This window comes from Pezoporus occidentalis, unplaced genomic scaffold (assembly GCF_034315485.1).
Source record: "Pezoporus occidentalis ecotype Australia unplaced genomic scaffold, CSIRO_AGI_Poc_V1 ctg127, whole genome shotgun sequence".
NCBI classification, from domain to species: domain Eukaryota; kingdom Metazoa; phylum Chordata; class Aves; order Psittaciformes; family Psittacidae; genus Pezoporus; species Pezoporus occidentalis.
In genome coordinates this window covers 1,574,543-1,586,945 of record NW_026913071.1, presented here as the reverse complement: position 1 = coordinate 1,586,945, position 12,403 = coordinate 1,574,543, and the positions used below count along the sequence as shown (strand labels likewise).

The window sequence follows — 12,403 nt, the reverse complement described above, 5'->3', positions numbered from 1 at the left end:
GATAGAATCCTGTTAAAGAGGGTTCAGAGCTCCCAATTCTGTCAAGAATTTACTGGTTTAGGCTTGCAAACACTACAGCTGGACAACTTACTCTTCATGGAAGACGGGGTTATACACTACTAGTAAGTGGTTACAACACTGGCCTTATGTTTTAAGAAGCAGAAAATTCTACCACTTTTAGCTACAAAAGAGGCTTTCTGAAAGGAGGAGTGTGGGCAATCAATCTTAAACCCACTCCACAAACTGATCACAAACTCCAAAACATTTCTTCAAAAATGCAGGCGGGGGAGGAAGATAACATGGCCATGAAAAAGCAGAACAAAACCAAAATATACAACAGTAGAGCATGGAATAATTCATTTAACCCCACTTGAGAGTAAGACTTTCAAATGAGTCACGCTTTTGGTTTTGCCAGTCCTTCTCTGAAGCTAGGATAAGTCATTCTTCCACTTTCCACTATACTCTCACACAGATAAGCGCAAGACACTAATTATTCATCTTTTTTTGGAGGAAAGGAGAGGAGCCATACTAGGGGAATTCTGATTCACCAAAACATGAAATTTAAAAAGACCAGCAAGTCAAACAGCATTTCCAGGTGCTGGTAAAAGTGAAGGCAAGCGTTTCTTCACAGAGCTCTACTGTCATGCCCCAATTCTAACCTTTTACTAGTCCCAACCAGGAAGCTTTTTCCAAGTGGAGGGCTGGGAATTATCCCCACCACTTTTAGCATCCCAGAGGGAAGCATTCGTTGTTGTTACCAGATTGGGATCCCAAGGCACGCTTTCCAAGTAGCGCTTGTGTGCAATGTGTGGTCGTAATTCAGCAGGTCACACCTACATTTCTACAAGCTCTACTACTAAAACAATTTCCACCTACATAGGAACCTACATAGTTATCCCGTGCGGACCAGCCCGGGTACAGCTGCATATGAAGCTGTCGTTCCTTTCTTGCTAGTTCATAGTATTTCGCTTGCTCTTCTCTGGATAACGCGTGCCACTGAGGTGAAGAAAAGAGAAGACAAAATAAAAAGCACAAGTGTTTGGGTTTTTTTTTAAGTGTGTTAACAGCAGAATACATCATTTTTATATAAATTCAGCTAGAGTTGATTTCCATGAAAAAGAAGACACAAAACCTGATGATCTGACATGCTGACATTCATCTTCTATTTCTAACTCCAGATTATAAATCCAGGTAACTAAGTCGCAACTAATCTTTTACTCACTCAGCCCCTTTGTCTCCTGATGAATTAAGGAAACCAAACAAAATCAAAGAGCAGGGGAGAGGCTCCAGAAGCTGAATCATTTGTCCTGAGCCAGAGCTCACCTACAGATTTAAAGGAGGTCTCCCCATCCTTTTCCCACTGGCAGCCCCTCTTCTCTTCTGCCCCTCACAGGTGCTGACACTGGTACTGTACCCAAAGGCTTTTTCCTTCCCCATTCAATGTTCTGTTTTAGGACAAAATAAAAACCTGAGATTTTTCCATCTACAGGTCATGGAAATAATATTGAAAAATCACTGCTATTAACTCCCTCTCTTGCCCATGAATGATGCCCACTAGCATTAAGTGTCTGCAAAAACACCCCAAACCAGCGTCTTTAGTAACTTCCCTATCCATTATTGAAGTATCAGGAAATCACAGGGATTCAGGTGTGAATCCTACTGAGTTTTGAACCCTGCTTGTACTTCTCCCTCGTTACCTACCCTTCGACCAAGGATTTGGTTGATGGCTGCGCTCTCTTTCAATGTGCATTCTGCTACAACTTTTGCTCTCATTTCCTTCATATACAACATAAATGCATTAAGAGGTTTCTTTATGTGTGGCTTCTTTTTCTCTTCTTCTTTTTTGGAGTCCTGATGTTTTCTGAAGGGTAAAGATACAACAGACAGAAACCTCACAGTGAGAAACCTTGTGAATTTATAGAATTAATCCCCTCAATATCTCTAGCATTAATCCACAGAAGTCCTAGGAGAAGGACTAGAAGTATCTCTGAAGCCTTCACCCTGGCTGCTGGATGAGAACAGTTTTAAGAGAATTATAAGAAAGCCCATCTTATGTTTAGGCAGTATCAATAAAAAACCTTTCAGCCCCTACAAGAACCTTGGAAGGACATGGGCACTCAGGAAAATGGATTCATGGGGAGGGCTGGTGATTGAGCATGATGGCTGAGGAAATAATTACATTCCATCATCAATGGGAGCCCAAATGCTTTCTGCTTCCTCCATGAAACAGAAGGCAACAAGCACCAGGAGCACTAGAGGCAGAGGTAGACCAGAACTTTCCTCAGTTCAAACCTCAACTTGATACCGGTGCTCTCTGCGGCTTTGAACAAGCCATTTATGCTCTATTGTCTCCTGTTGTGTATCTGGTATCTCAAAGCTTCAAACCAGGCAATGAGTAACAGGGAAACCGGTCAAGAAGCTTAAATCTTGATCAAGAAAACTCCATTTCCTCATCTGAATGGGTGAAATGAGTAACTACTGTCTACGTCACTGACAGGCTGTTAACCATTATTTTGACACATTTTGGCAGTTAAACCACATACAAATCAATCAGAACAGAGGAGAAAAAATCAACTTAAAATTATTTTAGAGCAAAAATATTCCCATAAATCCAAGCTTTTCTAAAAGCTACACATGCACAAGCGATGCTTTGGGTGTTCTAAAAAGAAGCCATAAGAAGCAACAACTTACGAGCTGTGGAGTGAGCCGACGTCGCTCTGGGAAGATTCCTGTTTGACTGTTGGTGTGACTATGGCCGGATGAGGGATTCCAGTTGTGTGTAAACTATGGTGTGGCGGGACCATGTGTGGAGGAAACCTAGAGGAGAGAAAGCTGTGTAAATCGTCAGAATAAAAATGAATGAATGGGGAGGGATGTGTACACACATTAAAAAAAAAGGCATATAACAAGCACATGACAGCTAGACAAAGCATATGAGAGCTGGCAGCATTAATTAGCAATAAATTAAACATAATGACTCTTCTAACGTCATTAAAGCCAATCTTCCCCTTCATTATCATTACTGACATGAGACATCATGCTTTTTAACATCTTTAACAAAAGGCAAATTCAACTGGATGAACTTGGATGAAAGTGGAATTGCAGCTACCTGCAACGAAATCCACCAGTCCGTTTCTTTGCTAAGAAATCATCTGTGGCAACCACAGAATCAAGTTTTATAGCTCTGAATCATGTTGTGAATTTGGGATGACATCTTTTATTGCATACTGACAGCAAAATAATACATTAATGCCAACACAATCTAGATGCATTTTTGACAGTCTTTACAGATGCCTCATTAGATATGTTTTGTTGATGGAGCCAAAGAAAATATTTATTTGTGTCTAATAAATCTGTGAGCCACATTGCTTTAACAGAAGGTGGGAAGATTGTGGAATCAAGCCAATTTTGACCCATTAGGTAATCTAGGAAGGTTTAAATTCATGCAAAATAACAGTCTATCCTTTCTAAAGAGAAAAAAAATGTTGTCAGCTCTATGGTTTATGGCCACATACATGGACAGGCCCCAGTCCTGCAACTGGATTCAAAAGGATGTGCAATCCTTCTACATGAATCTAATTGCTCGGTTGGGGCCATAACAAAACATGGCACAATCATTCAGACTTTTTACTTTTTAACTTAAATGAACAAACTTCTCAAAAGCAGCACTGACTTCTTATCATTATTTCTTAACAGTTTCAGAAAGGTTTTGCAGTGAATAAAGCAAGCACACTATGACTGACTGCCTTCTCCTTAAAAAAAGCCCACTGAAGTCAACAGGTCTCCAGGGTATGGGATCTAGCCTAAAATTTTGGCTTGGAAATAACCTCCCCAAAATTCCAAAACTAAAGTGATCTGGCAAACAACAAGGTTTTTATCATTGCAAATCCCTACTCTCATCCCAGTTCAAATAAAATACCCCAATAATATGGAACATGCAATGAAATAAAGAATGCTTTCTTCTATCATCAATATACAATGATTTTTTTTCTATCAAATAGGATTTTAAATGGAATGATATACCATTGACAATTAGACTGTGTACAAGTATCACAAATATAATGGGATTTATTTTCCCTCCCCCATCTTACAAGTTCCATTACTGAGTTTAACACCCCCCCAACCCAACTACCCAGACATTCCCTCCATTCACAAGATGACACAGAAAGACTTTCATGAACAGGAGGTACTGTCCACTATGAGCTCTGAGGACCTTTGTCTATCAGCTGGTGTAACTCAGGATCATTAGACAGAAGTATTTTGTCTTTCAAGGCAGTGGTGGGAAGAGCAGGGATTGACAGGGAGAATGTGAAACTGTTCAAACGGTGGAGATCTGCAGCTCCTCACAAACAAAAGCATGGAGAGAAGGAAAGGAGGAGGGTGTGATGGCAAGGAAAAAGAATGGGCAAAATGACCATTCCTACATCTGTTAAAGACTTACAGACACACATCTCCAAGTGGATTATCATAATGCCTTCCCCACTCTGACAAAAGTAGCTGGGAGAGAAATGCACATTTGGGGAAATGCTCTGATTCGCGGTCAGGTCACAACAGAAGACTGGCGAGGCTACAAGGAGGTCTCACTTGTGCCACAGAACTGCCCCACCATCAGCAAGACTTAAACTGGGCCTTTGTACCGGTTTCTTTCTGTTCTCCTTGTCTTTATTTTTGTGTGTATATATTTGGATTGAACATACTTGAAAGTTTGTTCACACAGTGCATGGGGCCTTCAGCCATAGTACAACGCAAACAAAAACTGATAGCAAGAGCTTTTTAGAAATGAAACAACTTATAAACATGGGCAAAAATAAACCTAAAGTAGCATAAGTACAGTGATAACAAGTTGACACATATCCTATCAAATGACTGTCTACCCTTGGCAAGACACAGCGATCAAGAGAGGACTAGTTGCTGGGGCTGTCTAGGGTTCAAACTCGAATGAGAGCCAGTGACGACATACTGAAGGATGGAGATGAAAAGCCTACCTTCAGAGAGGAGGAAGGAAGAGCTGCTTTTGTTTGGCATTAGGACACAGTGCGAAGGGCAGTGGGCATATACAAGCAAAGAAGAAGAGCTGACAGCGGTGGCAGCACAAGGACGGAAAGGGTGTGAGAATGGACCTGAGTAAGACTAGACTCATCACTGCAGAAGGGCTCACAAAAGACTGATTACAGCTGGAGTTAATGAGGACAAAAGATGGTGTCTGCTAAGTTTCTGACCTTCCCTAGTTATGGGGAAAAAGCCTTTTTCCCAATTACCATCTAGGAGAAAGAAAGTAAATACTTGCACATTAGAGAGTGAGCAGACGGGGAGGAAGGGCAGTGGAGGAAGAGAAGCCTCCTCCATGTGTACGTGTTGTGTCAAAGCCTGGAGGATGGAGAAGCCTCCACTGACTTCACCTGGGCTGGGATTTTACTCTCCAAGCTCTACATTTCAGAGACATGGCAGCCTTCATCAACAGGCAACTGCAGCTCAGTGGTTATTTTCGGGGTGGCAGCTCCCCCAAGGAAGTTGTATGTCCATTACCAATAACCATTCATTACTTCACAATAAATCTCTCTCCCTCCAAGGCTGCCTATTGGACTTACACAGCCCTTCGTACGTTTGGGACTTTAAAAGCATGCTCCAGAACCCAGTGCTGCTCTCACAGTCCCATGGACTTCAGCAGGCTGGATGACGGCTCAGCCTGAACTCTGAATACCTACTTATTTCCACAAGACACCCACTCACACAGCAGTACAAGTGGGGGAAGAGTGTTAATTTTTAAGTTTCTGGCTGCACTCCAACTTCAGTAATTACATTCAGCAAAAGTGAATTTCCCCTGAAATTTCAATTACAGAAGGTATTTTCCACTGCCACCACTTAACTGCTGTGCAGTGTTTGGTGCAATTCTGCTAAATTATTTCCTGATTTCCTCTCACAGCAGTTGTTTTTTCATAGTGGGTCCACTGTTTGCCCATCAGTCAGTTAACCCTGTCTCAATTTACACTAAGGGCATATTATAGAGTGGTAATGAAGGATCAAGAGATATTTTAAGCATGTCACACGCATACAAAGTAAGTGGCAATGCTACCAGCAGAAAAAAAGAGCTGTAAATGGTTAAAACAACCTGAAGACACTACCTTAATAGTCTAAACCATTTATGAAAATCACTATTAGTCACCCATTAACCTTCTATAAACTATTCATAAGCACACTCTAACTAATGAACTGTAATTACTAAGCTTAGGGAACATTCAGGGTTGGGAAGCGTTACATGCTCCAAAGGTCTATACCATAAAGCAGGAAAAGACAGGAACTGCTTTTAAAGGAATGCTCTGGAAAAAGGTGGATTCTCTGGCTTCAGTGTCTGGGCAGAGCCAACATGGCAACCTCAAGGCTTGTACTGGAGCCCTGCAGGGGCCAGAGGCCAGCCATGAAGGGCATGTCTGCAGGCAAGCACGGGCATCCCTGGGCACGCCAGCCCCATCTCCCAACTACACTGGCTACTGGGGGCAAGGGCTGTCCCATGGCTGAGCTCAGGCACTCCAGCTGATATGGTAGGCATGAGAAAACATGCATCAAGCCATGTATCAGAGCATGGTCTGCCCAGAGGGTGTTCCCATGTATGGGAAACCAGGAGAGAAGTTTCTGGGCTGAAACAAAGGATAACCATCTTAAATCTATTCATCGCTCTGCGGGTGCGCCTGAGCATGTGTGCACGTATGGGCTTATGTCAGAGACAAAAACAAAGGCTGTGTGTGTATATGTACACCCCTCACCTTTGCCTAAGACATCCCCACGTATTTTTTTTCTCTAGACTGGTATTCCATGAATTGCAATAAACACCCTAAAAATTCTAAGCAGCTCATTATACTCCACTGTCTCCTTTTATGGCTCCAAGCCAGAATATAATGATGAGTCTTAACTTGTTAAGGACAACTAATTTTTTGTTCCTGGCTGTCTCAGGGGCTTCTCTCTTACTCACTCTCACTTTACTTCACTGTTGACATGTTTCTGTTAACTGGATGTCATCTGCCTGCCTTGATTTTATGCACAAGCAGTGGGATGCATTTTTCTGTGCAACAATTCTGCTTTGAGTTGCATTAGATTTGTCATTATTCTCTCATTTTCCCCTTGCACTTGTAACATTTCATCTATTCCTGCCTTATTTTTTGAGCCACGGTGCACCCACATTATGGTTTATACATGATCTTGCTCCCTTTGAAGCCGGCAGATTTCAGAGCCAGCCCTCGTCAGGAGAAGTGCCTGCTACCAATTTAGCAGGCTGAGGGCCCCGAGCTCCAACAACTCAATCTAAAGGGGGTCACAGGGTGGCACAAGCGAGTGTCAGCAAGTGCTGTTTAATTGCCAATCTAGGCTTCTCCATGGTGTTTAAAGTATAATGACCCATCACTTAATTCTGAGAAGTCCTGGCCCTGCTGCTGAATGGAATGAATATCAAAGGCTGTGCTAGAACAGGGCAAGGAGCCTACATTTCCTATAACTGCCATAAGTATAATAGACCTCTACTTCTGTCGTCCCATTACCACAATAATGTATTTAATTTGCTGTGTACTCTTTTTAACTAGATACCTTTCATAAAGCCTATCTAGGGAATATAGCCTTCCCCCTCCCACATCTCCCCCCTCCCTCAAATGACTAGCCTCTCTAATAATAATTAAACTAAATCAAGCTCTACTTTGCCTCACACTATGCCAGCCAGTCTTTTATAGATATTAAAAAAGATTCAGTGGAGGGAGGGGACTATTGTTTAAATTTGCAGCTCTCTCCCCAACCCTGGATTTTTTCTCCCCCATGCTGGGTCTACTAATTTTAAGTTGATTTTCCAGTTGTCTATTTGCTGAAACAACACGGTAAAATTTTAACCTTTTGCTTTTACTCTACTTATCTAAAGCACACAACACCCTATTTCCCTCCCTATTCACTCAGGAGTTCTAGTTACAGGTTTCCATTTCTCAATGAGGTGTGTTTCTCCTCAACCGCCCCCCCAATCTTCTCCTCCTTAAATCTTCTATACACCAACCACCACATATTAAACTGCAGAGATGGAGAGGAAGGGACAGAGCAGGGAAGAGACATGGAACCTTGCTATGTAATGTATGCTAATTTAATTATGTGCCATCATCAAAATGGATTAGCTGTTTCAGCCCATCAGGAAAGTCTAAAATTCCACCGATTTAATTAACCAGGCTGAAAATCAGATGAACAGAAAATAAAACTATCATTAGGAGCAATTAGTGATTACTTAAACATAGTGCTGCCAACCAGTTTGTAAATAAAACTAGCAGCCCCTGGAAAATTAGATGGAATTAATTGGAGGTAGGGAGGGGGAGAAATATATACTTCTAAAGCTTTAGAGGGTCAGGCAGGCCCTTTTATGTTGACTATCAGTGTTTGCAGCTTTGGCAGGGGGAAAACATAGCGCAATAACCTTCCTCCCAACTCTGCTTGAAGAGCAGCCCTCCTGCCTCCAGAGACTCCTCTCTTGCACACAGAGCATGGCTCTGGGTGATAGCCACTGAGAAAGCAAAAGGTATCACAACTTCTCCTCCTGCTTTGTCAACATCTCATTCTCCCTGCTTTTTCACCTGGTTTGGCTTTAAAGACAGCTTCCAGCCCGCCACCTCCCTCAAAAACAAGCTGTTAAAGCCCAATGACAGCACTAGGACACTCTCTTCTCCTCTAACGGGAAGGTTCCCCTCATCCTCTTCTCCACCCCACCAAAGAACTAAGGATGACTGTTTAACTGAAGTGCTTTCAGAAACACACTTCCTAGATGAAATGCCCTCCTCTAGAGAGGGCGGCAGGAGGAGTTACATTTGCTCTCGATTCAGGACCTCAGTATTTGAACTCACCTTGACATGGAAGCATTGACGGTCAGAGCTGTTGGGTAAGGGTGGCGGAAACCCCCCGTCGTGATTGGGTACACTGGCTGACCTTGCCTGGCAAAAAGGAAGGGAAAGAGAATGAGAGAAAGAAGAAAAGGTGGGGTTTTTTAGATTTTTTTTTTTTAAAAAAAACCAACCACACAACAAAAAACTTCTCTGCGCACAGTAAGCTTTATTCTCATTTGATCAGAACAAAAATCTTGGGGATTGTACAGCAAGGATCAAAGGAAAGAAACACAGAACAATTTGAATGCCATAAATCTGATAGGAATGGCTAATTAAATTTTATAACCTCTGCTTATGTCAATAGAGACCCTCTCCCCAAGCTGAAACTAGGTGTTTTGTTGTAATAATTAAAGGCGAAGTCTCGCTTGCTTTAATGGAGCCATCACACTAATTGAGGGCTACACATCCAAAGGAAAACAATAATGAATGTAAATTTATACCAAAATAAAGTACAGTGAATCAAAGGACTTCAGTTGCGCTTTGGGCCTCTTTCGGTATTTAGATCTCGGTGAGAAAACATTAAATTAACAGAGCTTAATTTGTAGCCTTTTGTCAGATTAACAAGTGTTGACAAGAGTTACCGGGGGAGAGTCCCCAAGAAGTATTGTGGGTAACCAATAGACAATCACACCTCATTACAATAATTAAAAAATACAGCAACATGCAAAACAGCATCCTCATGAAAGACACACAACTTTTTCTGATTGAGGTTTGTCTGTGCTGGCTAGTTCTTTTTATCTGTCCTTCAAATACATCATCTGACGGGGCAGGGTGCTTTCTTGGGGGCTCCTATGCAGGAGACATGCGGGCCAGTTGAGGATAGATGGGTTGGGAAGCTGATGGTGCAGCACAAGTGGCAAAATGAAAGCCTTGGATTACTTCTGCAAAGTTGGCCGTGCCACATTCATTCAGCAAAAGCAAATATGATGGTACCACCTCTCAACAAAAACTACTTGGAGAAGCTGTAAGAGCTGTGGGTAGACAAGCACACCATGGGTGGTGACTTGTTATACATCAGTGGTGATGACAGTCTTCCTGTGACAGAGGTGGCCACTAACACTTGCCTGGTGAAACTGGCCACACGTGAGCAACATTCATGTGGTCTGCCAGCCCTGACGTGAGGTTTGAGGAGGACAAACCTGTGTCTTCACACATAAACATGTAAGGCTCTGAGACAGAGGTGAGCAATGAGACACAGGCCAACAACAAGAAATTTCTTCCCTGCACTCCCACATCTTTAATATCACTAACATTTGGCACTAGCCAGGTATGTCTGCTTTAAACGCTGAGCCTGCTACTGTGCAAACCTGAGCTAAGCAGTTTCACCAGAGGAACATGAGATGACTGTACTGCAGCTAGGCCCTGCAAGCAAGAAAGAAGAAGAAAAGGAGCTGGCATACATTCTACAAGTGTTCAGGGTGTCCTATGTAAATAGTAAATCACCACAAATGAGGAGGATTTTAAGATTTCAGGAAGCAATACTATGGGTCTTTTTCTTCTGCTCATGCTGTGCTCTTCTGGAGAAACAGCCTTCTGCAGAGAGCCAATGGACATGCTTCATCCTCACTGTGGGAGAGCCTCTACCCAAGCTAGTTGCAAGACTACCCTATGTGAAGGAGGGCAGCCTGCAAAGTGGCCAGAAGTGGGATGGCGTGGCCAAGGTCTGATCTCCAGCTCTCCTGTATCCACACATCTGTGCTTGAAGAAAGGCCCCCAAAGCCTTTGATACCAGTCCTTCTCCTTCCCTGAGATGTGAGGGTGTGTGGGTAGCCCCTGCTCTGCCCTGCTCTCCTACATGGTGTGAGCTCCACTTCCTTATGGAGGAGAAACAGGGATTTTAGCACAGCTGGCCAAACAACCTCGAGAAGGAACAAACTATTTCTAGCTTGGGGCAATTTATTTCTGAAGAAATATGATCTCCCCAGAACTGATGAGGCCTGTTATGTGAGAAAAATAACGTAATAGTCTTGATTTATAATGCAATACAAATGTGTTTTATAAGTATTTAAATCAAATATACTGCACAAAAGGCCTAGGCAGTGTTTAAGTGCATTAGAAACCCATTGTAGAGATGGCAACTTAAGGAAATAAAGAAAATAAGGACCCAATTAGTGGAGGGAACCTCATACCCAAGAAGGCTCTGCAAGTGGGATATGAGGAGCTGAAAAGAAAACAAAACCCCAAACTAACTTTCCACCGCTTTTTTCTTAGCCAGTTTTAAAGTAAACTAATTCTTCTTTCTTGTTTGCAAGAAAATTCCATTCCTCAGATGCCAACTACACAGCCACGTCTCCACTAGGAATGCTGCTCATTGGCCGATGTAAAGCTCTACTGTTTCACAAGGAAAACTAGAGGGACTTCAGGGGGGAAGGCAAATGAAATTTAAACTTGAACATTTATAGTGGGAATGGCCCTGATAGAAAAGAATCCACGAGAACCACCCTGAAAGCTAAACCTGAGAAAATCCCACATGGTGCAGTGTAAGGGCATTAACAAGACATGGATGTTTCTGCAGGAGGGTTTGAGAACGCATGCTTCATGAGCCATCAGCTGGCAGAGATGACATTGCAAACCTGTGTCCAACTGGTCCTGTTTGCTTAAGACTACATGACCTGGCATACGTTATAATTAATCTTCATGAGGTGGGTAAATTCATAACCACTCAGTGAAGTGGCAGCTGGCAAACAGATTTATCTCAGTGCACACACACACACACACATGCACGTAAGCGATTTGTAACATAAATTTTACACATCAAAAAAGAAAAAGGGAATGAAAAAAATGGAACTCCTTACTGTGGTACTAACCATCCTAGCGGATGGGGGATTTGTCCTACAGTGCCTGGTGATAACGGATAATAAGGAGATATATCTGGAGGATGTGGAGGCCTTGGAATTCCTATGGAAAAGAAACATCAAGCAGTGTTAGTACTGAGACGTGGAAATAAATAAAATAAGGAAAAGTCAAATATGTTTCTAAATTGCTATCTATTCATTCTTATTATAATACTTATGGCTTCATTTCAGGTTTCCAAAGGCTGTTTCACAGTCTTATTTCATAAAGTGAGCCTTCTGGTATCTTGTTCAATGAGATTCAACCAGAAAAACTGATCTTATTCACTTCCTCAGTCATGTCTCCAATTAATTACTTTGTTATTTAGGATGAGAATTTAGGCGTTTCAGCTATGGTTTTGGTGTGACACTGTGCTAGGTACTGTCTTAAACACTCACCAGAAAGATGGCTCCTGTATTAACTTCCTGATTACTTTAGACTCAAAGTCAGCAATAGAGCGCAAGCCCTGCCCATATGTTGACTGAGTGCTCAAGAGCATGGGCATTATTCCAAAGTAACCGCGAAAACGAGTTACAAAGTCATTATAATGGCAAATGATGTTTGCTTTTGAGCAGACCTAGGCAACCTTTGCCAAAACCTAAGCCCCTGGAAATACTTGATAAAACATGGGCCAGATGCTGAAGGTGTGCAGGGGAGGACAGAGAGCCCATCCA

At 42.4% G+C, this 12,403-nt stretch overlaps 1 protein-coding gene across 32 annotated transcripts in view; it reads right to left on the bottom strand.

Annotated features, from left to right (window-relative positions):
• TCF7L2 (transcription factor 7 like 2) overlaps window positions 1–12,403 on the bottom strand; it is a 177,796-nt gene that overhangs the window by 13,618 nt on the left and 151,775 nt on the right. For 20 of the 32 annotated variants that reach the window (XR_009962632.1, XM_062607873.1, XM_062607880.1 and 17 more), the window contains 5 exons: window positions 11,693–11,795; window positions 8,859–8,945; window positions 2,692–2,832; window positions 1,702–1,861; window positions 889–996 (listed from right to left, as the gene is read on the bottom strand). Coding sequence is in view for 31 of the 32 variants with exons in the window: in XM_062607873.1 (XP_062463857.1) it covers window positions 889–996; window positions 1,702–1,861; window positions 2,692–2,832; window positions 8,859–8,945; window positions 11,693–11,795 (599 nt within the window). In the remaining variant the exon portion in view is untranslated. The remainder of the gene's footprint in view (window positions 1–888; window positions 997–1,701; window positions 1,862–2,691; window positions 2,833–8,858; window positions 8,946–11,692; window positions 11,796–12,403) is intronic. The other 12 variants (XM_062607894.1, XM_062607867.1, XM_062607872.1 and 9 more) reach the window with 3 other exon arrangements.